General features: G+C 36.5%; 1 protein-coding gene across 8 annotated transcripts in view; it reads left to right on the top strand.

Annotated features, from left to right (window-relative positions):
* Positions 1–26,789, top strand: part of LOC145100420 (disease resistance protein RML1B-like) — a 28,530-nt gene extending 1,741 nt beyond the window's left edge. Inside the window, exons 3-10 of one of the 8 annotated variants that reach the window (XR_013705043.1) lie at positions 31–1,159; positions 1,542–1,865; positions 1,943–2,860; positions 2,938–3,544; positions 3,729–3,793; positions 3,890–3,958; positions 5,555–5,718; positions 5,898–6,239. Coding sequence is in view for 3 of the 8 variants with exons in the window: in XM_079037705.1 (XP_078893831.1) it covers positions 31–1,159; positions 1,542–1,865; positions 1,943–2,860; positions 2,938–3,544; positions 3,729–3,766 (3,016 nt within the window). In the remaining 5 variants the exon portion in view is untranslated. Of the gene's footprint in view, positions 1–30; positions 1,160–1,541; positions 1,866–1,942; positions 2,861–2,937; positions 3,545–3,728; positions 3,794–3,889; positions 4,554–5,554; positions 6,245–19,740; positions 19,863–26,725 lie in introns of those variants that run through there. The other 7 variants (XR_013705048.1, XR_013705052.1, XR_013705051.1 and 4 more) reach the window with 7 other exon arrangements.
* Positions 26,790–27,018: the final 229 nt, after the last annotated feature.

Here is a 27,018-nt window from a genome sequence, read left to right as displayed (position 1 = left end):
TTTTGTACTTATTAAAATCAATTTTTTCAGGATAGAGCCAGAGGTTATTGAAGAAATTGTTAAGGACGTTTATCATAGATTACGTGTACCCTTAAGGAGTCCTCTGCCACTACTTATTGGGATCGAGTCTTCAGTTAAATTCATCACTTCATGGTTGAAAGATGCATCCTCACATACAGTAAATATACTCACTATTTTGGGTATGGGCGGAATTGGGAAGACATCTTTAGCCAAATATGTGTATGGGTTACATTTTCGTGAATTCCACACAAGTAGCTATATTGGGGATATTAGTAGGAGATGTGATGAAAAATTTAGTGGGTTGCTTGATTTACAAAAACAACTCTATGATGACATTTCAAAGACAACATCAATTCAAGTTCATGATGTTTCTACATACACCTCAAAGATAGAGAATTTAGTAGCTCATAAAAAGGTGCTTCTAGTTCTTGATGATATTGATAGTCTCACTCAGTTGGATGCATTACTTGGAAGCAGAAGTTTTCATCCAGGAAGCATAGTTATAGTAACAACAAAGGATGCATGGTTGACAGAGAGTTGTGCACTATTCAAAACGAACCTTAAACTCAAACATACAAAGCATGTGCTAAAAGGCTTATCTCAGATTGATTCACAAAAACTTTTGTGTTTTCATGCGTTCATGTCCAACAATCCCAATGAAGGGTATGAAGAGGTGTCAGAAAACTTTGTGAGATATTGTGAAGGACACCCATTGGCTCTTGAAATTTTGGGCAAGTCTCTACATAATCGGGATGTAGCTTACTGGGAAGATCGGATAAAACGGCTAAAGAAAGAAACTGGTTCTCCTGTAAATAATGTCTTGAGAATGAGCTTTGACTCTTTGCCATCTGAAAATGATAAAGAATTGTTCAAGCATATTGCATGTTTTTTTGTTGGAATAGATAGAGATGTGGCTGAAACAATATTAAAAGCATGTGATATAGACACTAGATATGGGATCACGAATCTCATTGATAACTGCCTTCTTAGTATTGGATGGAATAACGAATTGATGATGCATCAATTGCTTCAAAAGATGGGAAGGTCCATAGTACATGAAGAATCACCAGATAAGCCATGGAAGCGAAGTCGATTATGGTGTCACGCTGAGTCATTCAAAGTGTTAAAACAAAAAAAGGTATGAGGCTATGCATACGTAAAGAAATAGCATTGTATTTCTTTTGATTTTGTTTATTATAACATTATAGATTCATATGTTCCTATTATAGCATTATATTTTTAAAAAATCTACCCAAGTATAGTAATGTCATGTCATCCTGATAAGAAAAAAGTTGAGAGTTTGATGCTATAATCGGGTAGATTATCAATGTGCTATGTCTTCACTAGTTAAGAATTGATAGTTTTGGGATGTAATATAAAGAAATGAAGGTATGATACTATACTACATAAATAAATGAAAGTAAATTGCAACTTCTAGCATGTAGCCCTTAGTATTATATGTATTTAGAGTTCTTTGTATTGTTTATATAACTATTTTAAAAATATTTTGTCATTTTTAGGGTAAAGGAAATCTTCTAGGCCTTTCCCTTGACATGCAAATGCTTGAGAAAGAGAAGTTGCGTGCATCATTGGAGGTGAAAACAGATGCGTTGAGTAACATGGATAATCTAATGCTACTACAACTCAATTATGTACGACTTATTGGGTCTTATGAGAACTTTCCAGAAGAACTAAGATGGTTGTGTATGCATGGATTCCCTTTAAAGACTATACCTTTAGACTTACCAATGGAGAATCTCGTTGCTCTTGACTTGTCTTATAGCAATATTGAATCATTTGGCGTTTATTATAGTAATTCACATCGACATGATAGTAGTCAAAAGGTAATTTATCTTCATTTATCATTCTTCCTATTTCAATTGAATAAATTCATTACTATTCTACATTATTTCCATTTCAGCAGTTGATTAGATCTTACTCAAAAGATAAAAGGTTGCTTGGATCATTGAAGATTCTAAATTTAAGTTTCTGTGAACAACTTCGTAGTCTGAGTGGCTTTGACGAACTCTCTGCACTTGAGAGGTTAATAGTTAGAAATTGCTCTAATTTACTTGAGGTTTCTGACTCAATTGAGCAATGTTTTGAACTCATCCTCATTGATCTGAGCTATTGCATCAAGCTTGAAAAACTTCCAAGAAGCTTAGGAATGTTAAAGAAAGTTAAAACACTATTGCTAAAGGGATGTAATCTTGGCGAACCCCAAATAGATACTAGAGACATGTATTCAATGGAAAAGCTCAAGACTAACAACATTGACATAAGCACATTAACCTCTTCCTCTACTTTTCTAGAGGCTATACCAAGGGACTTGAAGTTCTTTGCGGTTTCTTTACCTAGATCTTTAGTAAGCTTGTCACTTGAAAATAACAATTTGTCCATCGAATCCTTTCCCATGGACTTTAGTTGCCTATCCATGTTAGAGGAATTATATCTAGATGAAAATCCTATAGTTTCCCTGCCCAATTGTGTGAGAAACCTTCCTAGGCTTGAGATACTTAGCATGCAAAACTGTAATTCGCTGACATCAATCGAGCATCCTCCACATACACTAAGAGAGTTGATCCTCTTTTCTGATTATAAGCCTTTGCTACAAAAAGTACTATTTGATCCAAAAATGTCCCCACTCAAGTTTTTAATAGAGTGGAAGATGTTTGCAACTTCATCGTTTGAAATTGAAGGGATGATCAAAATCCAACCAATGGCAGGAGTTGAGGAAAAGGTAATAAGTAGTTTGGGCTGGACTAATCTAGAGTTCCTCAATGAAAGACGTGTGGCAACTTCTACACGTGATAGAGGATATGAAGAATCTGAAATCCAGGTTTGCTCTAGCTAACTATACGTCTTTGTGTGAATATATAATTTATGGTGATTAATTATAGTGGTTGTATTTGGCAGATGTATTATGAATTTGGAATATTCAGCACAATTTATGGAGGCCAAGAGATGCCGAATTGGATTACAGATAGAAGCACGGGACCATCAATATCATTTTTCATCCCTTCATCTCCTAACAAGCTCAAGGGATTTAATTTCTGCTATGTGTTGGCATCTCGATTTATGAATGAGAAGCATGAATTTGTAGATGAAAAGTTCCTTTATTTACCCATGATCATGATTAGAAATAAAACAAAGAGCCAGACCTGGATATACGAACATTACATTGGAAGAGTTAATGTTGCTGGAAAGTGTTTTACATTGTTAAGTCATTGGATGTTTGGGAGGATTGAAATGGAAGCTGATGATCACATTACTATTACTGTGAGGGAGAACCCATTTCATGTTGGTAAGCAAGTTACAAAGGAGTGTGGGGTGAGTCTTGTGTATGATGATGGTGAAGAAGAAGAAGGAGAAGAAGATGCTTTGGGTTATTACAAATCATGGAATCACATTATTAGTGGAGATCTCACTCCATTTCAGGTACAAACAGGAGAATACATTCTAAGCAAAAGGCGATTGATGCTGCCTTATATTGAAATGGATACAGACGACGTCCGCTCTAATGGTAGATATCATTCTTATCTGTTACATAGTATTTGTGTGGCAAGAACAAGTGAAATCACACAACCAAACTCACTGTTTACTAATATCAGATGTGAATTTTCAAGCGGAAATACTTGTCTCTTTACATAAAAATTCACATCCATAAACAAAATACTAACTTCATACTTTTTATTTCTATACATCAGGAAAGAACTTTGGCTTTAGAGCTTTATCCCAGAAGTAGTCCGAAATACTTGGTCATGCATGGGAGGTATGCTTTCTGTCCCTAAAACCTTCTCTTACCACTTGAATGAAAGACACATACAACCAAATATCTTATAATCAAAGTTCCTGATCGTTCTTCCAGGATGCAACAAAATAAAAGGAGTTGTAACCTTGCAATGGACGCTTGGAAATGGCAACATAAAAACCTAAGGTATATTTGCCAAAGGTTTGCATGTAAAGCGCTCATCCTTGTTCCTTACATATTAGAAGCTTTAACCCGTCAATTGCCAATAGTCGAGATTGAGTTCAATGCCTTCATTTTGGGCTTTGAATTTAGTATTTTTGGTTTTTATCAAGATAAACTGCAAATTCGGTCCATGTGCATGGTTTGCAAAAAGTTGTAGATGGGGTCCAAAAGCTGAAACCTTTTGCGGATATGGTCCCTCCTTTTGGGCATATGGCCCCCCTTTATATTCTTTTCTTTTTTCCTTTTAAACAACTTCAATGTGTCTTTCTTATCTTTCTTCTTCACACATACCAAACTGGCAAACCTAAACCCATCGCTTTCAACATGATGCTCTGTTTTTATGGAAACATGGCTGTTGTGCGAACGTCCTAGACATCTCTTGTTAGACTATGTTTATATTTATAATAAGTAGAGGGTACCTAAATGTAATATTTTATTATATAGAAAGTGATGTGATGTAATATCTATGTAATTGAATAAGATACAAGGCTTGACTTGGTATTAGAGCCAAGTTCCCTCTGCCGCCTCCAACCCTAAATCGGCGACATCTTTTCCATCATCTCAATTTCTTTTCGATCAATACATGGCTACTATCATTGCCTTTACCGTTGCAAAGAAAACCGCCCACAATACTCACAAATTTGCATTCACTCTTTCTCCTAGTAACTATGATTTCTAGAAGGCAATGCTCGAACCATTCCTAATCACCAATCACTTGATCTGCTATGTGGATAGCACCATCAAATGTCCAAAACAGAAAATTACCATAGCAGATGCAATAACTGATAACCCTAGTTATCCTTCTGCTGGGTTTCGAATGATACACATTTAAGAATGATAATTCTATCTACCATCTATAAGCGTATTTCCAACATGTTCAAGGTATAGCCTTTAGACATTTGTGGCTTTCGTTAGAATATGCGTATGCACCAAACTCTACTTCCTATGAACATACCTTAAAAACATAGTTACTTCGCATAGAGATGAAAAATGATGAAACACTACTGACGTATCTTAGCCGAGCAATGAAATATGCGTCTGCTCTCGCTAATATTTGTGAACCCATGAAGGACTAGGATCTAGTTATGCTTACAATCTCAGGTTTGTGAGATGAATACAAAAGTTTAAAATCGAATCTTCTGGCCCGCCATCCACCAATTACCTTCAACGAACTACATGGTCTTTTATCTCTTACCACGATTACATGATCAACAGACCAGCCACGTTACCTATTGCTGCCTCACCACAAGTGTTTGTTGCTGTTATCGGAGGCACTCCATCTAATTCCTTACCTGATATCACAGTCATTCAGTCTCAACTTAACAACTTATGTTTGTTAGGCTCTTAGTTGGGTTATCAATGAAATCCTATTGGCTCAAACAACACACAATCACAGGCTAATTATGCAGCATCCTGACCATCAAACAACCGCAGAGGAAACTTTCGTGGTAACCCACGAGGCCAATATTCTAACTGTGGTCGTCACAATGACCCTCCCAATCAACAATTTCAGTGACCCTCCTTATCTAAGTGTCTAAATTAGTCTACGAATTCTCACAGGTCCAACCCTCAAGCAAATTTTGCAGCCTCTTCAGATATCGGATCCACACCAGCAACTACGTGGTTTCCTGACACCGGTGCTAATAGTTATGTCACCCGTGATTTATCAAATCTTGACAACTCCAACACATACCATGGTAACGATTCACTCCATTTTGGTGATGGTAATGCTTTTCCTATCTTTTATATTGGCTCATCAAAACTCTTCTCACCCTATAAAACTTTTAATCTTACAAACATTCTTCATGTTCCTCAGATTCAAAAGAATATATTATCGGTTAAATTTTTTTGTCATGATAATAATGTTTACTTTGAGTTTAACTCTTTTTTCTTTGTTGTGAAGGACGAGTCTACACACACTACCCTTTTTTCGGGTCCAAGTGATAATTGTCCCTACTCACTCTGTCTCCCTTAACTCAAGTTAATTCCTAAGATTTCTTTCACAACAACCAAAGCTTTATCTGCTATTTGGCATCAACGTCCGGTCATCCACATCAATGTGTTTTTAATTATGTTATTTCTAGTTGTTCTTTACCCATTTCTACAAAACTCAATTCTTCGCTATGTACTTCTTGTCATTTGGGTAAGTCCTCCAAACTTTGATTACATAACTCTTCTTTTCGTAGCAATAAAATTATGGATTTTGTATATTGTGATGTTTGGGGCCCTTCCCCCATAGTTTCTTTTGATGGTTGCAGATTCTTTCTCTTGTGTGTTGATCATCATTTTCAATACATGTGGTTTTATCCTCTTGTGCATAAAACTGGTGTTTATTCTACATTTACGAATTTCACTAAAATGGTTGAACGCCAATTTAACACCAAATTGAAAAATGTACAAACTGATTGGGGAGGTGAATTCCGCTCTCTCACTCCTTTCTTTAGAAATTTTGGCATCATTCATCGACGCTCCTGTCCTCCTACTAGTGAACAAAATGGGATTGTTGAGCATCGTCATCACCATGTTGTTGAAATTGTCTTTCCCTTCTTGCCCAATCGCATCTCCTACAACGCTTTGGCAGTTTGCCTTTGAAATTGTTTTTTACCTTATAAATCAGTTACCATCCAGGATTTCATCAAACCAATCCCCTTTTCAGCAAGTTTAAAACCGAAAACAAGATTATTCATTTCTTTGTGTTTTAGGTTGTCAATGTTTTCCTTATCTTCGTCCCTATAACTGCCACAAGCTGGATTCTCTTTCTACTTTGTGTGTTTTCCTTGGTTATAACCCTATACATCATGGCTATCATTGTTTTGACCCCTAAACTAAACGCATATAAATTGCTCGACATGTTCGTTTCAATGAAATGTTTTCCCATTTTACTCTCCTCCTTCACCACCGACCACCCCCTCACCTAATCATATACTTCTGGCTTTCCTACACCACCTCCACTAATGGTTCTTGATCTCATTCCCACTGATCAACCACCCTCTCCCACTCCTTTACCTACTGACCTTACATCACAATCACCCCATCATCTCCATCTCCACCTCATCCTCCTACTCCTCTTAGGTTTCGGCCCCCTAATTTGTGTCAAAATCTCAAACGTAAACTTCCATTTGATCCATCTGCTTACACTTCTACTCATGTTTCTCCTTCATTAAGTGAACCCACTTTATTTACCATTGCTAACAAATCTTCGGAGTGGCGTCTTGCCATGAATGAAGAGTTTCAAGCAATTCAAAACAATGGAACATGGTCTCTAGCCCCTTATGTTAAAAATTATAACCTCATTGATTGTAAGTGGGTATACAGGATAAAGACAGATCCACAGGGAAATGTCACTCGTTACAAACCACGCCTTGTTGCCAAGGGTTTCCATCAATAACCGAGAGCAGACTATCACGAGACATTCAGCCCTGTCATCAAATCAACTACCATTCGGCTCATTATGTCTCTTTCTGTGACCAAAAAATGGGATCTACGCCAATTAGACGTGAAAAATGTGTTTCTACATGATGACTTACAAGAAACAGTTTGCATGAAATAGCCTCTAATTTGGTGGCACTCTTGCTTATGTCCTTGTTTATGTGTATGATATTATCATCACCGGTAACAACCAAGCAACTATTACTAGCATTATCAGTCATCTAAGCTTCACTTTTGCCATTAAAGAACTTGGTCTGTTTCACTATTTCTTGGGAATCGAGGTTGTACATCATCAGCAAAATCTTGTTCTATCTTAATGGAAATATATCCTTGAGATCCTTCAATGGTCCAGTCTCTCTAATTGTAAGCCAACTTGTTCTCTGATGAGTTCCTCTTCATTAGCAAAATCTTATTCTATCTCAATAGAAATATATCCTTAAGATCCTTCAATGATCCAGTCTCTCTGACTGTAAGCCATCTTGTTCTTTGATGAGTTCCTCTCAGCTAATGACTACTATTAACTATTGATGATATGCCCCTTTATTTGATCCTACTACATATCATCGAAGAGTTGGATCCTCACAGTATGTCACCTTATCACATCCGGATATTGCCATTTCTATCAACCGGGTGTGTCAATTTATGCGTGCCTCAATAGAAAACCATTGGTCTGCTGTTAAACGTATCTTGTGTTACTTGAAGGGCAGAACTGATCTTGGTCTCTTGATTCGCCACCAGTCAAGCTCCTCTCTACAGGCTTTTATAGATGCTCATTGGCAAGATTCGACCTCGTCACCTGTTCGGGCCTATTCTAATTCTGATTAGGCTGGCTGCCTAGTCGACCGTTGATCCACCGAGGGATTTGCAATATATCTGAGATCAAATCTTGTCTCCTGGACTACTCGTAAACAAAAGATATTCTCAATGTCTTCAAAGTATAAGGGTGTGTTTTAAACATTTCAAAATAGTAGGGTTTTTAAATCCATTTAAAATTTTGAAAATTAAAAAGAATTTTAATTAAAATTTAAAAATTTAAAAACTTTGATTTAATAATTATCTGTTAATTAAACATTCACTTAATTTATTAAATCAAACAAGGATTATCCATTAAATTAAAAAAATTAATTTAACCTAATTCCTAACCCCCTAGATTTCGAAAATTTGAGAGGGATATTTCAAAATCTTTAATAATCTAATTAAACAATTAACAAGATAATTGCCAAAAATAACAACCCACCCAAAAACCCTAGATTTCAAACTCTTTACTTGGGATGGTAGGCAAAGCTTTCAATCCTTGCATTATTTTCGAAAACCCTAGGGTTAGGAAACCCGAGATCTCGAAAATTAGGAGGTAAATGAAAAGGGTTAAAAACCCTTTGCCAATTTTTGAAAAACATGGTTATGAAACCCTAATTGGTGAAAAAGCCAAGGCTTAGGATTTAATTGCCATGAACCCTAATTTTTTTTTTGTCAATTTCAATGAATTACATCAAATCTAATTGAAAAGAAAAACCAATAACTCTGATACCACTGATGAGTTTTGAGCATAATAAACAATCCTATGTGTGAATGTAACCCTAAATGTTTGGATCTATGTTTTCTCTATTAGACATACAAGCATTGAATACAAAGCAAGAAACCCTAACATGCTTCTACAATTTTTAAAATTAACAAAACAAGTATTAGAAAACATACCTTTATTGTTATATTGTAATTATAATGGATTCCTTGAAGATCTTCACTTTGAGAACAAGTGTCACAAGTGTAACAACTTTAATGGCTCACAAACACACCAAGCAAAAGGATGAGAGGAAAGAGAGAGGAGGGAAGTTTTTCAAAGTTTCGACTCTTCTAGGGTTTCAAAGTGATAGCCGAAACTTAGAGGGGGTGAGGCTCCTTTTATAGTTTAGGTTGCTTAGTCCTAAAGCTAGGATTTACTATATGAAGACTAAGATATCAATAGTTTAGATGTAAAATCTGATAATATTATTCAAACAAAATGATACGTAGATATACAATGAATGAGAGATATAATAGGAAAAAATAATGCTTTACAACAAACTCTAATTGACCTAGTATAACAATTTGAATTTAAATGAAATACAACAATTAAATTGGCGGTATCACATAACATTCCCCCACAATATGGACGAGCGGGAAGTAAGACCAATCTTGGAATTTAGCAGCTGAAAGAAAGGTTTTAATAATGGTTTCATAAGTAGGTCTGCTAATTGATCATCCCCCGAGACATGTGTAACTCGTAGAGAACCAAGCTGCACTTTTTCACGTACGCAATGAAAATCTAAAGCTAGATGTTTCATTCGAGAGTGAAAAACTGAGTTTGCGGAGTATGTGGTAGCACTTAAATTATCACAATAGATTGTGGGAGCCATAGACAGATGATAATTGAGCTCTTGAAGAAGATTTTCAAGCCATTGAACCTCGGTTGTGGCAGATGCGACCGCTCGAAATTCAGCCTCTGTTGTGCTTTGGGCTAAAGTACTTTGGCGTTTTGAGCTCCATGCTATGGGGTTAGAACCAAGAAAAACTATATAACCAATGGTGCTTCGATAAGTGTTTTTGTCACCTGCCAAGTCGGCGTCTGTGAAAGCATGCAGATTAAGAGCCGAACCTTTCTGTAGTAGAAGTCCCATAGTGTTTGTACCTTAGAGGTAACAAAGTAAGCGTTTAAGAGCCGACCAGTGCTGAAAGGTAGGAGCATGCATAAATTGAGAGAGCTTGCTCACTCTAAAAGCTACATCCGGCCTAGTAAGTGAGAGATACTGTAGAGCTCTAACAATGGCGGAGGACGTCATGTTCTGTATCATAACAATGCACAATAGTAAAACAAGCAACAACATTATCCATTGCATTAATAATATGGTTAATACAAGTGTGTTTTGAATGTATTTGGAAGACACCAAAAATATATATATCAAAATAAAAGACGAGTCTTGAATATGCTCCGTCTTCTCAAAACCTGGTATCTGTACCTATCTACTGTCGACCTGAGAATACAAGTTATTTTGAAAGAGTAGATCAACATTTAAGCTGGTGAGTTCATAAGTATTTTTGTGTCAAATGTTTGCATTAGTTTGATGAAAAAGTTTGTAAGTGATTTGATGTAAATGTTTGTATACTTCCTAGAAAATCCTATATTTTCTACTAAAATGGAAAGTACTCTTCTACCAAGACCCAATTGTTTTGTATGTTTGTTCTTTTGTAAAAATGAATGTCTTCCCAAGTATATGACTATCATTACTAGAAAATAGTTTACATTACCTTTTATGTGAGAATATCACTATATGAATGTAATGGGAAAAAAGAAGATGTACCGTAGTATTGTATAAAGTAACTACTCAAGTACTAACTACCTTAAAACCAATTTGTTAAATTAAGGTAAAATGTGATGAGGTTATAACCATGCTTGATTGACTAGTATAAAACACGACGTTTCAAGGACATTGAAATGGTATGACATTTGTCACGCGTAGACCTACGGGTCCTATTGTAGGTAGCAACAAGGTGTAGGATGGTCAATGTCGTATAGATCTATACACAAACTCACGCTCTTCCTCCAGGAGACTCTGGTTACAAAACGTGACACAATAGTATATTGCTATGCCATGAAATAGTGGCTCACATTAATGTTATTTGCGTCTTGAATTAGTATGTATGTTCCTTCATGTTGTAGTTATAGTATGTTCCTTTATGTTCTTGTTATAGTATGTTCAATTCTGTTCTTATTATAGTATGTTTGAATTGACTCATGTATGAACTAACTCATGTAAGTACTGATTCATGTAAGTTTCATTGTTCTAGAAATAGTATGTAGTGATCCTCTAAACTATACATTTTATAGTTTACTAGTAAGCTCTGTAGTTTAATGGCTGATCATGTTTGTACACCTTTGCTACCCAAAGGTTTTGAACTAATTGGAATTACTTTTATATCTACATACATATACATAATATATAACTAAGATTTAAACGACATTCAGACAAACAACCGATACCCTAAGTCCACATCCAAATAAGGAAAAGGAAATAAAGTGAGTTATCAGTCCTAAGCCCTTTAAACCTTATTTATATAACTATATCTATTATAGACATGATTTTGACAACATATAAGTTTAAAAGAGTTTTGTAAAACATTTAAAGAGTTTATCATATAAAAAGAGTTTTAACCATTTGAATGATTATTGATGACTTGATTTCAGTTTATAAAATGATTTGAAACAGTTTGTTTGATAACACAATTTTGAAGTATAAGAAATCCTTTGTTTGATAGTTATAAATCACATATGATTGATTATATAACTATAATGTTTTCTACTTGTATCCCCCACCCCCCATAAAAGCATTAAAAACCATTAAAGGTAAGTTTAGGGGTATGAACTCACCTGTAGTGAGTGATTCGAATGAAAGATCGATATAGGATGCTAAGTATGCCAACTGAAGTCTCGAGCACACACCGATCCTATTAAGCATATAATGACACATATATGTATACAATTAGTGTATATAACAACTAACATGTAAGGGAAACAACCTTAGTAACTAGGAAACACTTCCAATGAAGTGTTAGAATCACAAATGATTGAATGAAGGGTGTTCACAGCCACACTATAAGTGTTTACGGCCATAGAAGAGTTTACGGCCAAGAACACATGATGTGTTCATGACCCAAACTTGATCCTATGAAGGGTTTATGGTCCTATCTTGCATCAATGAGGGGTTTATGGCCATGGATGAAGGGTTCACGACCACACCTTGAATCTAAGAAGGGTTCACGCACCCAATGAAGGGTTCACGGCCGTGAACTCTTGAAGATCATGCAATTTAGTGGTTGTTTCATGGTTGGAACGAAATGTTTCTAATGGATAACAAGATGATAGAAGAGAAACTTATGTTTTGGAAGTCTTTAGGGAGTTTACGGTCCTAAGAACAGGTGTGTGTTCTTGGTGAAAAAATGATGATTTGAAGATCTAACCCAAAATAGTTGAATTCATGGATGAAATCAAAGGGTTTCACTTGAATAAGAAGGATATCAAGTAAATATGGAAGAATCACTTACAATTTTTGAAGAGAAATGAGAGTGTTCTTGTTGATACTTGAGAGAGAAAAGAGAGTTCTTGACTTGAAGATGTGAGAAATGAAGAAATAATGAAGGAACACCTTATATATAAAGAGGGGTTCACGGCCAACATGGGTTCAAGGTCGTGAACCCTAGTTTGCGGCCGTAAACTCCTTGTGAAGGTGTTTCCGGCTCGATTGCAACCCGATGATCTCAAGTTAATACTTCCTAACACACAATCCTTGAGTGTACTAAGCATAGAACTATCAAACATACCATTAACAAGTCTAAAAGATAACAGAAACACGTCTGACTTTTGATTGAATTGATTGGCTTTACAAGATAGAAAATTCGGGTTGTCACAGTAGGGGGTTCGGTGAATGGATTTAAAGAGAGAGTGTAAAGTTGGTAATAAGAATTATGATATTTAGAGTTGGGTTTTCGATTTTGACGTGTGTTTGGTTTTAGTGGGGGTAGAGTGGATGGCTGTGGAGTGGTGGATGTAGATGAGGTATTTGATGATGGAGTAGAGAATATCGGTATTGTGAAATCGTTGGGAGTGGAATTAGAGGTTGAGGAGTGAGATTGAGGAATAACTGAAACAGAAAAAGGGGACCAAACCGCTATGTTTGTACGTTCAGTTTGGTGTGTGAAGTTTGTCATTTTAGAAAAAGGGAAAATATTTTCAATGAAGGTAACCTGACGAGAAGTGTATCTTTTGTAAAAAGTGGGATCGAGGGAGTAGTAGGAACTTTGAGTGGGAGAATAACCAACAAAAATACAAGGTGTGGAACATTGATGGAGTTTGTGAGGAGAGTATGGTCATAACCAAGGGTAGCATAGGCAGCCAAAAGAACGGAGTTTACGATACTTGAGATGTTTTTGAAATAAGGTAAAATAGGGAGATTGGTTATTTAAGGTTGGGATAGGAAGTCGGTTGATAAGGTAGGCAATGGTGGTGAATGCTAGCGGCCAAAATGTGAGTGGGAGTGTGGCATGAGAAAGCAAGGAAAGACCGGTTTCGACGATATGTTAATGGCTTATTTTGGCATAACCATTGTGTTGAGGAGTGTGAGGTGGACTAGTGAGATGAGAAATTCCACAAGAAGTGAAATGAGAGGTGAGTTTGATGAATTCGCCACCATTATCGGAGAAGAAACGTTTAATTTTAGTGTTGAAATTTTTTTCAACATGCTTTTGAAATCAGATAAAGACATTGAAGGAATCATATTTATTTTTGAGAGGGTAAAGCCATATGTATTTGGTGTGATGATCAAAAAATATTATATAGTATTTGTAGTTGTCAAAAGATGTTATATGTGAACACCATACATATGAAAATGTTAAGTCAAGAAGAGAAGTAGATGTAAGAGACGAATTTGCAAAAGGAAGTTGATGACTTGTATTAATACTGCATGCATTATAATAAAGAGGAAAACTAGAACTAAAAGAAATACAAGAAGATAAAAGCTTGAAAACTTTATCATGTGGGTGTCCAAGCCGATGATGCCAGGTAGTGGAACCGGATTTATGCATGGTATAGACTGTGGGTGAGGATGGGGAGGATGGTACACGTCTTGAGCGAAGCTCATACATGACCTTGGTTGCCGTTCCCTGGAGAAGTTTGAGTTTGGTTGCTCAATCCTTAAGAACAAAAACAGAAGAGTAGAATTTCATGAGAAGATTGTTATCAAGGCATAGACGTGAAATATAAATTATATTTTTGGCTAAAGAAGGAACACACAGAACATTTTTATGAATAATGGATGTGTGTGGTAAGAGTGATTTGAAGACCTGATCTGTCACCTATTACGAGCTGTTCCGTTCCGTCATACAGTCCATGGAACGAAAGGTTTTTAAGGTCGGTGGTGATGTGATGCACCACTGTCAAAGATCCGACTAGCTTGATCTGGAGCAGAAGCTAGGACCATGGCATTGACTTGAGTGTGTTTTGTTTGCATATTACGCTCATAGGGTGGAGGAATGATCTTTGGATGCATCTTCTTGAACGATTGACAGTGTGTGAGAGAATGCCCTTTTTGATGGCACCATTGGCACTTGCCAAGGAAAGGTTTTGAACCTGCATTAGAATGGGCATTAGAATTGGGAGTAGGCAATATGCCTTGTCCATGATGAGGAGAAACACTGTAATGGGTAGAAGACACATTTTTATTCTTTGGCGGCCAAGAACGATGGCCTGAACCTTGCTGATCGTTCTGTTGCATGTGAAACACAGCTGCTGGTTGGTGAAGTCCAGTGACCTAAGTTTGTTGGGCTAGAGAAAGCTCGTGATTGATTAGTTTCTCATGTAATTCGTTGAATGAGATTAGGGTATCTCTAGCATGAACAAAATCTAGTATAGGTTTGTATTGAGATTGATCGAGACCATCAAGAATGCTATCAATGATGTCTTCATTATCCATCTTCTTTTCCTAGGATTGCCAATACATCAGTAATTGTTTTGATCTGTTGCATGTAGTCAGAAACAGATTGGGTTGGGAGTTTTGTAGTTTGTTTCAGCCGATGTTTTAGCTGTTTTATGTGACCATGACTTGGAGTGGCATAGGTTTTCTCCAAGATTTCCCAAGCATCACGAGAAGAATCAGCACCTTGGATTATAGGGACTATTGTTTCAGAGACACTGCCAACAAGAGCAACAAAGATCAGCCTGTCTTGCCAGAACAATTGTGGATAGTTGTCGTGAGGAACTTGTTTTCCATCGATATTAACAGTACGTGATGGCTTGGGGTGAGATCCATCGAGAAATTTGAAGAGATCAAGACCGTAGAGCAGTGCTTAAACTTGAGTTTTCCAGGCCAAGAAATTGGATGAGTTCAGTTTTAGGGTTGCAGGGAAAGTTACAACTGTAAGGTTTTTCATGGATGGGATAACCAAGAAAGATGAGTGGTCTGACATTTTGATTGGAGATTTTGGATGAACTGGGGATGAAGACTGAGAAGAACTTGGAGAAGAAGGATGTGAGCCGAGCTCTGATACCATATGAAGACGAAGATATCAATAGTTCAGATGTAAAATCTGATAGTATTATTCAAAAAAAATGATACATACATATACAATGAATGTGAGAAATAATAGGAGAAAATAATGCTTTACAACAAACTCTAATTGACCTAGTATGACAATTTGATTTAAATGAAATACAACAATTAAATTGGCGGTATCACTTAACATGATGGAGGAAACCCTAGTTTTCAGCTTAAGGCCTAAGCAGCCCATGGACTCTCGCTCACAAGGATGAAAATCCTTAGGGCCTCCCTAGAGTTTTCGTCCAACCCTCTTTAGGGTGGTCAAAGAGCCCAAACCCGCAACTATTGAGTAATTGCAAAATAGCCCCTGTACATTTAATTAATTCTTTTAATCCCAAAATTAATCCCAAATTAATTTATGATTAAATATTAATTAAATAACATGATTTCTAGTCAATATATTATTTTCATAACATATTAATAAATCATTTATTTCATTTTATTATTCAAATAATAAATTCAACCTCTCTCTCCAAAAGTCATCCTGTCTAGTTGTTAGTATGAAGACAACCCAAAAGGACTGTGCTACTATCAATTCAAGTACATACCAATTATAGTTATGGACTTAGACATGTAAAACCTTGATCTAGGTATCAATCCAAATCACTAGATTGGTGCGGAATCCCAATAAAGTGAATGAGACAAATCGTAAATATGAAATAAGAACACAATGTTGAATCTTCAATACACACTATATTAATCTATAGTCTAGTACATAAGACTCTATATGTCTCTCGGTTCTCTTTGTCTCTCCCATATCTCGAAATCAACAACTAGAATGACTAACTCTAAACACTGTTGAATCAATAAAATATATATATCTAGACCTAATTACAAAGGCCCAACCCAAAGCCTAACTGAAATCACTTAATGATTTCGGTCCAAACACCACCGAATTCATGGTGTTTTCGTTCCTAGACCAAGAACTCTAAAAGCTATGTAAAGTAAAGTATAAACCACAAATCATGTCCTAACAATCTCCCCCTTGGTTTATAGTTTTCTTTTCTCTTCAATCTTTTCTTTGTTCCTGACTTTCAGCTTTTATATTCGATTTCTTCACGACTTCAAGATGAACATGTGAATTTCTACATGAATGATTTCATCTTGAATAGTTGGACTTCCTTTAAAATTTGACTTTTAACGCACATTGGGTATAGAGGCTTCTTGTATATGTTCTCGAAAGTCAGCACTTTCAACTTTGAAATACTTCAGAGATAATTACAGAGAGACCGATTCTTCTGTATCACTTCAGCAGGTTCATAGATACCAACAAATTGATTGAGGAGGTTTCAATACAATTCGTCACATAAATTCAAATACAGCTTCACCTTGCTTCTGGGGTTGAAAGGTTGTGTGTTGAAAAATAATTTTCACTTCTTGTTCCTTCGAATGAATATTCTTCACTGATCACATATGCTTCTTGAAAAGTGACCATGACTAGATGTCACAACTAGTACTCTCGGCTAGGAAATTCTCCTTACATTTAATCAACTTTTGATGTATTCTGCAACTTTAAGCTTGATAATACATGATCTTCATTCCAATAACCAAATTAAATGCATGTTATACATCCAACATTAGGTCGTAACCGTAATGTTTCCATTCAATCTCAAATGAGCCATGATCTTCTTATTGGACCTAATGGGCCAGTAAACATTAAATTTGGTTGTGTTTGACCAATGAACTCTATTTGGGCTCTAATTGGACCCACCTTCATTAAGATCTAGTATGTTGGGCCATACTGAGCGTAGAATGGTTCATTTTATTTCTATTGGGCCATGATGGTCCATGATTGGTTTCGTAAGCCCTAATGGGCCATAAACTCCATTTCCTTTATCCTATTGGGCCATGAACCCTCATAAGGGCCCAGTGGGCCGAGAACCATCCATTTGGGCCTCATAGTATCGAAGTCAAGCATGTAAGGCCCAAACTACTTCTCCTTTCTTCTCTTCTCCCCAACTATTAAAAAAGAATTTGCGTGGAGTTAAATGGTGACACCTCATTGTTGTTTAGAGGATAACCAAGCCATTGCACACCATGTATCTAAGCATGTGTTAACCCTACATGTAATAACATAGTTAACCTCTCCCTCTCTTCTTCTTGATTTTCGGCCAAGCCCACCCCTCACCACCTTCACTTTTCTTTCAAATTCTCTCAAATATCCTCTCAAGAACTCCCTTTTCCTCCTCAAAATTTTGTGAGTTTATGTGTGTATTTCAAGAGAACTTCATCAAAAATTCATCCATTTTGGTAAGTTACTCTTACTCAAGAAGTTTAACTTCATGATTTTGTTAAAACTTGTTACTCATTTGCTCTTCAAACCGTGATCTATGCACCATAAAGCTCTTAGAACTCGAAAATCTCATCAAGGGTGTAGATTAGGCCGAAAATAACATTAACTCCTCTCATCTCTTCATCAAATCCGAATCTAAAACCCAAGGTGAGTTCATACCCCCTTATTTTCGGTTTTACTATGTTTTGGGGGAGAATACAAGTTTGCTTATATGATATATCTATGTATTTGTGCATGTTTATGTGTGTTTTCTAAGTTATATGTTGTGACTATGTGAAGAAACTTCATAAATCTCAAAAACTCTATCAAAACTTGACAATACTTGTAACTAAAACACTTTATGCAACTTACCATAAAGATGAAAGTGTTAACATGTTAAGAATGTTGAAAAACTCAACAAAATCTTGAAAAGGGACAATTTTTGACAAATAAACAAAAATATGAAGCTTTTATGATACTTAAAAATTTTCAAGGACCAAAGAGTCATTTTTATGTAAAAATGGGTTTTTATGACATTCATGGTTTTAAAAGGGCCAAAAGAGTAAAGTTTTCACAAAATGGGCTTAAATTGGGCCTTCACGGTTTTATGGCCCAAAATTGGAAAATTTATGACTTTTGAGGATTAAATTGTCATTTTAAACAAATTTGAGCCAAATATGTTGTTTTTCGGTTAAAAAGGGCTGAAAATGCTAATTTTATTAAATTGGGCCGAAAATGTAAACTTTTATTAATTCGGCCGAAAATGTCAATTTTCATGATATTGGGCCGAAAATGTTATATTTAACAAAACTGGGCTAAAAATGTCATTTTATTGGAAATAAGCCCATAAATGTAAAATTTTGGTCTTAAGGGACCTAAAGTGTCAACTTTACCAAAAATGTGCCTAATTTGTAAATTTTCGACTAAATGGGCCAAAAATGTCATCATTACAAAAAGTGGGCTTTTTATGTAATTTTGGAAAACCATCGAGCTAAAACAAACAATGTAATAACAAACGAACTTAATACATTGATTACATGTTTATTTGGCCTAATACTTACATTTCATGTTTATTGGGCCTTAGTGGTCCATTTACATGCTTTTTAGGCCTGGAAATAACTTACATGTTTAGTGGGCCTTAGTAGGTCCTTTTACATGTCTTTTTGGGCCTCGTACATTCACATACATATTTGTTGGACTTTGCAAACATTAAACGTACACAGAAACAATATTTACAACGTAATACAATATTCGCGTAAACTCAGTTAAAGATCTAGTGAGACATGTCGGTTGACACCTCCTGAGTGTATAATCGTAGCTTGTAGTTATAACCAAATTCTCCTGGAGGGATAGCGAGAGTTTGTGTATAGATCTATACGGGGTGACACCCTACACCTGAGCCGTTCGCTACAATTAGACTAGGTCAGTCTAGGGTGACAAACCTTACCTTCAACAAGTCGGCGCCTGAAAACGCCATGACAGGCGAATTAGTCATTATCAAGTATGGTTGTAACGACTCACATAGAGAGTAACTCCATCATAAAATTACGGAATACATATACAATCTTGTTGATACGAAAAAATACATACAATGATATTCGGTCTTAGGGTTTGAGACCACGACACTTTTATAAACATAAAATACTGGATTATCTGGGGAAAAATACAGTTAAACAATACTTTCTACTTACAACAGAAAATACAAGATCTTTTCCGGATTACATTTTTTTTATATACATTCCAAAAACAGAAAACACACATGCATTAATACTTGATTCTGACACACCACTTTCAAACCATTTTTCAGAAAATATTAGATTTTCTGGAGTTTTACGAACAATACAAAACTTTTCATTCAAACATGCTTATGAAATCACCAACATTATATATGTTGACATTTTCAAAATAACTTGTATTCTCAGGGAATCGTTAAGCGGAAAGGTCAACAAGAACGTGTGGAATTTGTCATATTTTGTTTCCATCATACATTGAATATTTTGGCATATAATTTATGATATTGCACTTGATGTAAACAATGATGGTTGTATTTTGTTATGTATGATGATGGTTTTGTCTTGTTTCAATTGTATACATTATGATCATATTTCAAGATGAAGTCACCCAAGCCCCTAGACGTTTCCGTCGTCTGGTTCGGGGGTGTGACACTAGAAGTCCCTGTGGATCACAGAGTCATAAAGACCCTTCTCACCACAATTGTTCAATGTCCCAACCTTGGCCCAAATGGAGACTACTCGGAGTATATGTGTGAACACGGAGGAACGCACTGCGATTTGTTGAGTATCGGAGAACTACTCGTGGGTATTTTTGATGTTAGCCCCTGCATATCCTTGATCAAAGATCTCAATATAGTTTTTCAAGTTAACAAGTTTACTTAGCCCTTGGCGAGACGTTCAATGGTTTCTGAATCTCAACTGAGTGTACCATTCTAGTGCCACTGAGAGTTAATGAGGAATAACTAACAAAACCATTCCTGCGAAAAATGTATTCGAAGACATATTTCCATAGTTTAGCATGACACGAGGTCAAGGCCCTTTGCGGGACATTCAATGATAATCGTGCCTTGCGAGGTGCATCGCCCTAGTGTCAATAACCTTTAATTCATTACCTGCGGAGAATGTATCCGATAATATATTTGAGTCTCCGTAGTTTTGCATGGCAAAAAGAATGTCAAGACACTGTGCGGGATGTTCAGCGATATCTATTTCCCAGTTGGATAAATCGCCCTGGTGTCATGACAGTTCTTAGGTAAAGATAACTGAGAAGACCAATTTTGACAATCTGTACAATTTCAAACTTTCAATTCCTTAAATATGACGGTTCTTAGAAAGATACTGCCTAACTGACAGTTTGTAAAGTTTCATGCCTTCAGTTCCTTGAATACGACAGTTCGTAGAGAGATACTACCAAAACCGACCTGAACATAAAAACTTCCCATCTTCTCTAGCTTAATGAGAGTGAGTGCGTGCCTTTCGGCTGCATTAGATTAACCAAGGCAATTAAGCTCGGACATCTAGAGCACTTTGTAACAATGAGATCAAGAAACTTAAACAGTTTAGATTTGCAAGCCATCAATTCCTTGTGAAAGTAGTGTGAAGTGTAATGACCGTCAATTTCTTTCTAGGTCGCTTTTCCTTGCTCATCCATGTTTCAAGACAAAGCAATTTTAGAAATAAAAATAAAGTAAAAATAAAATTAAAATACGCTAAAAAACAATACAATATTTTTGGATTTTTGATTTTTCTGAAAAAGAAAAAAAACAGAAATAAAAATATTTTTGGAAATTTTGAATTTTATGATTTTTGTTTGGTTTTAATCCCCCCTAAATTTGAGCATAGAGGAGAAAGAAGGAAAAAAAATATGCACAAATTTAACAAAAACAAAAATAAAATACAAAATGTATAAAAATTTCAGTCAGTCTTCAAAATGAAACATTTTAAGAAAACTCACAAGCTCATCAAAACGAGCTTTTCCAAAAGGTTTTGTAAACAAATCAACCACATTATTATCAGTGTGGATTTGTTCCAAATGAACAAGTTTATGCTGAAAACAATCTCATATAAAATGAACTTTAATATCTATGTGCTTGGTTTTAGAATGCTGAATTGGATTTTTAAAAATTTGAATAGCAGCATCATTATCACAGAAAATAGGAGTGCCAAGAATATTCAAACCATAATCCAACAATTGATGTTGCATCTAGATGACCCTCAATTAAAGTTCTAAATGTCGTGCAGTTGAGAGATGTCTCCTGGCATGTGCCTGGAACAACCACTATGAACATACCAATGTCTAATGATATTCCTCCATAGCCGTTCCAGCACACAATGTGCGGGATTAATTAGTTTTGGAAACCCAATCCGTTTTGAAACCGGCTTTACCATTACTATCTACACGAGATATTCTTTCCCATGACATACCTTGTTTATCAGATAAGAAACATAAAGAAGTTACAAGACTTTTGGACGATTTTGAAATGTGACCTTTAGGAACCCATTGGTAATTAGGTTTAAGCATTTTGATGTTTAACCTAATGGGTGCTTCAACACTTGATTTTGAAATGGAACTACCTTTCAATTTAGACTTGAATCATAAGTGTGAGCTAGAGGACAATCCTTGAGATGAATTCGCCCTCACCGATTTCGGTTTAGCTGAACCATCTGTCGAATTAGGCTTCTTGTCTGACATGCCCTTTTTGTCCTTGGGAGTCTGATTCTTGGCCTTTTTGGCATTCCAATCACCATTGCGTGAACGTGACCTCGAAGGATTTCTTTTAGAAAATCTCCCCCTTGGCACGTTCTTCCAACCTTGTTCATAATAGGGAACATATGAACGATGTGGACAATTTTTAGCAATGTGACTGGGTGTTCCACATTGGAAACACGTTTGTTTCTTCACATGGAAGTTGTTGCTGCCCATCCCAGGTTGCGTGACCATGCCTTGTCTCAGATTCTTTCCACGGGCACACTTACAGCAAGCAGTCTGTTTAACTTGTTCTGGTGGCTTATATTTATGAGTAGTTGGATTAATCGAATTTAAATTTAAATTAACATCACCACAAGTTTTTGAAAACAAAATCAACATACTTAGTGTCTTGGTTCACACAATTATTAGAAACATCAGGAAACAAAATATTAGTTTTTGAAGAATTTCCCACAAAACGAGAATTATCTTTGTTTTTCTCGCACCCGTCTTGCACTGTTACTTTCTCTGCACATGAAGTAGAAACATCAATATCGTTCACCTCAACACTTTTAGTGGGGCAAACTGTTCAGTCTTAACTAAAATTGATACAGGGGCTGGCCATATTGGGCAGGTTTTTCTATTTCTATAGTCTTAAAGGCATAAACATAATTATCATTAAAAGGAGGTGGAACACTATGCTACCCTAAGCCATTTTCTAGTTATCTTTCCATTTCAATTGTCTTTCTATCATAGATTCAACTATCTCACTTACACATCAAATTACTTAAAGTTAAATTTAGCATCTTGAAATTTAGCTTTTAACACATCAAGTTCAACAGTTAAGTTGGCAATTTTCTCTTTGGAAAAATGATAATCTTTAATTCTAATTAGGTCTTTATTTTGTGCTTCTAGTTTTTCTTTAAGATGCTTGTTTAATTTCTTAATTTCATAGATTTCATTTTTAAGATCAAAAACTTCTCTAACTAATAACTCATTTTGCTCAAGATATTTATTAACTTTATCTTCACAGGACTAAGAGCCTGAGGTTTCACTAACCTCCTTGGTACTAAAAGTGGTGATTGAACTGTTGTAAGAGCTCATTATTTACCAACAGTAAAAATCCAATTGTGCAATTTGATTTTGACCGAAGACCAAAAATAAATGCTCTTTGACCGAAAACACCAATAGTCAACACCCTGTTGACCGAGAACCTTGAAGGGCAACTCTTTGACCGAAAGGCCTGACTGAAAATAGTTGACCCATAACAATATATCTTTCCTGAGAACTCTTCCAAGCCGAGAACCCTATATCTTGTTACCGAGAACATTATTCAGCCACTGAGAACAGTAAAACCCAACCGAAATCAAGGTTTTGATCGTGTTTCCATATCCAATGAATCCCAAATTTGGTAATTTACCAAAAACGATCTCTAACGTAATATCCTCCAAAAATAGTGAAGAACTCTAAGAAAATGATGAACACGAAGAAGAAGAACAATTATTTTCATCAAAAAAACTAAAAAACTCCAAAACAAAAAACTTCAAGAAACGGTGCCAAATCGATTGATATTAATCCTTGCTATGATACCAATTGTAAAACCTTGATCTAGGTATCAATCCAAATCACTAGATTGGTGTGGAATTTCAAACAAGTGAATGACACATATTGTAAATATAAAATAAGAATACAATGTTGAATCTTCAATACACACTATATTAATCTATAATCTGGTACATAAGACTCTATATGTCTCTCGTCTCTCTCTATCTCTCTCAAATCTCGAAATCAACAACTAGAATGACTAACTCAAAACACGGCTGAATCAATACAATATATATACCTAGACCTAATTACAAAGTCCCAGCCTAAAGCCCAACCAAAATCACTTAATGATTTTGGTCCAAACACCACCGAATTCATGGTGTTTTTGGTCCTAGAACGAAAACTCTAAAAGCTATGTAAATTAAAGTATAAACCACAAATCATGTCCCAACAAGAAACCTAATCCAATAGGATTTCATCATGAATTTACCCCAGACTACGGGTGGAGTGGATTCGATCTCGGTCATCGTGGATCGGTTGACCTAGAGCACATATTTCATTATGATTCAGGAGAGTATTTCTACAGAAAAAATTGGCTGAGATTTATATCAGGGAGGTTGTGGAATGTCATGGGGTGCCGGTTCCGGTGGTTTTTTGACAGAGTTGTCCGATTTACTTCCAGGTTTTTGAGGAGGTTTCATGACGAGTTGGGCACTCGTCTCCATTTTAGCACAACATTTCATTAGTAGAACGATGGTTATAGCGAGCGGACTATTCAGCCCCTAGAGGATATGCTGCTAGCGTGTGTTTTGGATTTTGGTGGGACTTGGGATACATATCTTCCTTTAGTGGAATTTTCGTATAACATCAGTTATCATGCTAGCATTGATCGCCCTCCTTTTGAGATGCTCTACGAGAGGAAGTGTAGGACCCTGATTTGTTGGGGCGAGGTTGGTCAGTGGGTTATGGGGAGTACCGAGGTGCTAATCAAGACCACTGAGCTGATTCGGCGAGTTCGGAGTGAGCTCCAGATAGCTCAGAGTCGGTAGAAGATTTATGTCGATATTCGCCAATCAGATTTAGAGTTCAGGTGGGGGATATGGTTCTCCTGAAGGTGTCACCATGGAAAGGTGTCATCTGGTTTAGGAAGCAGGGCAATCTGGGACCCAGGTATATCGATCCGTTTAGGGTTTTGGCCCGGATGGACCGGGTTGCTTATCATTTAGATCTTCTGGATAAGCTCAGTCAGATCCATAGCACATTCCATCTCTCTGAGTTGCGGAAGTTCTTAGTGTATGATTTTATAGTGGTACATTGGAGGATATTCAGGTAGATGACCGCCTGAATTATATTGAGAGACCGGTGGCGATTATGGATCGAAAGACGAAAACCTTGAGGAAGTAGGTTGTAGTGTTTGTGAAGGTGCAATGGCAGCACCGAAAGGGTTCAGAGTGGATTTGGGAGTCGGAAGATGAGATGAGGGAGAACTATCCGGAGTTATTTGGAGTAGCAGACTTCGAGGACGAAGTCTGATTCAAGAGGGGGAGAATTGTAACACTTGAATTGGGATATTTTTCTTTTAGCCCTTTTTATTTCAAATTATTGCAATTTGTTCCTTGGGGTTAGTACGCGGGGCGTACTGCATGGTACGCTTAGCATACTAAGGGGAGGTTTGATCGCGGAGTCGAGCCTTGTATGCTGAGCATACAAGGATTTAATGAAACCCTTATTTTAGGGTGTTGCACCCTATATACCCTCCTTAGGTCCCTAGGGCTGTTCTCTTTACTAGTCTTCATACCTCCTAAACCTTAAATTTAAACCCTTAGCCATCATTTTCGATTCTTTGAGCTCTTGAGAAGAATTTGGTGCTTATTTTGCTCGTTTTGAAGGGATAGAAGAAGGTTGAAAGTGCATTGCTTAGTGTGAAGCTTAGAAATCCAGAATCAACACTCATTTTGCAAGTCTTATGAGGTATAAAGTTCATACCTTGTCTGCTCTTTGCTTAGATCTCTTCATGTTATGGTTTTATGCTTCTTTGTCCTTTTTTGGTTGGTCTTGATGGGTTAAGGTCGTTTTAGAAGCTAAATGTTGTAGATTTGGATGTTTGGAGGGTTCCTTAGGCTTAAAGGTGCAAAATTTATGGTTTTTATGGTCTCATGCATGCATTAAGTCCTTTATTAAGCTCTTTTGAGCTCTAAGAGCCTCATTAAGCCATGCATGCATGTAAAGTTGGCAACTTTATGTGATAAACCATCTTAAGGAAGTTAGATCTTAGTTTGGATAGAGGTCTTAATTGATTAAGAGTTGGAAAATGGACGTTGGCTAAATGGAGGAGTACGCTAGGCATACAAGCCTGTATGCTTAGTATACAACCCCTAAAGCGAGTACACCGCGCGTACGTGCTGAGTATGCCCCGCGTACTCAGCAGGATGGGATTCGGATGCTTAGGCTTCATTTTGAGCCATTTTTGGATTTTGATGCTTAGAGCCTTTTGGTCCATTAGGTTTTTGGGCTGATGCTTGTTTTGGGTTTGCTTGGAAAAGTCCCATTAAAGATATTTGGGCCCAATTTGGAAAGTTGGGCCATAATTGGGCTTGGTATGATTATTTTGGAATTTTGGGCTTTTGGACAATTTGGATTGGGCTTGGTCCTTGGGCCAAACATAGGGAAGGATAAAAATGTGTTTTACCCTAGTCTAGACTCTTTATGTGAATTGGGATCCAATTATTGATTGGGTGATTATTTTGGTATTGATAGTGTGGGGATTTTAGCAAGCCAATATCCAAAGATTCTTTATGTGAGAGTTGAAAGTGCGAGGTGAGTTTTCTCACTGTGTTTAGCGGTTCGAAGGCACTAATATTGGCCCATGATTTTGTTATGTTAGGATGCTAGATGTCTGAGTGACCCTTGCATGTGTTATGTACTTTTAGGCTTACCGGGCAGGGCCCGATGACCATTTTGTATTCTATTTATCTTTGTGATTATTGCATTTGTATGTGTTTTTGTATTATATTTTTATATGTATGGTGGGCGGAGCCTGATCTATATACCGAGCGAGGCTTGATGTCGGGCGGGGCCCATTATGTGTTTATTATGTATGGTATGTGGTATTTTAGGGAACTCACTAAGCTTTGTGCTTACGGTTTTCAGTTGATTTTTCAGGTACTTCTAGTTCCAAAGGGAAGAGCTCGGGATGATTGCAAAACACACACCACTCGTTTCCACATCATTGTGATTTATTATGATATTGAGGATGTACTGATACATTTGATAATCTTGTTTTTATAACAATGTATTTGGTTGTTGTTTTATTAATCTAAACATTAAAAATTTCGGGTCTTATTTTTTGGACATTACAAATCTTGCAGTCGCTTTTCATGCTCAATGCCATGTTAATACATCTACTCCGGATTGGTACGTTGATTCTAGGGCCACTTCCCATATGACACCATCTC

Source organism: Lactuca serriola, chromosome 1 (assembly GCF_051521515.1).
Source record: "Lactuca serriola cultivar US96UC23 chromosome 1, Lser_US96UC23_V15, whole genome shotgun sequence".
In the NCBI taxonomy this organism is placed as follows: domain Eukaryota; kingdom Viridiplantae; phylum Streptophyta; class Magnoliopsida; order Asterales; family Asteraceae; genus Lactuca; species Lactuca serriola.
This window is presented reverse-complemented; position numbering and strand designations above follow the sequence as displayed.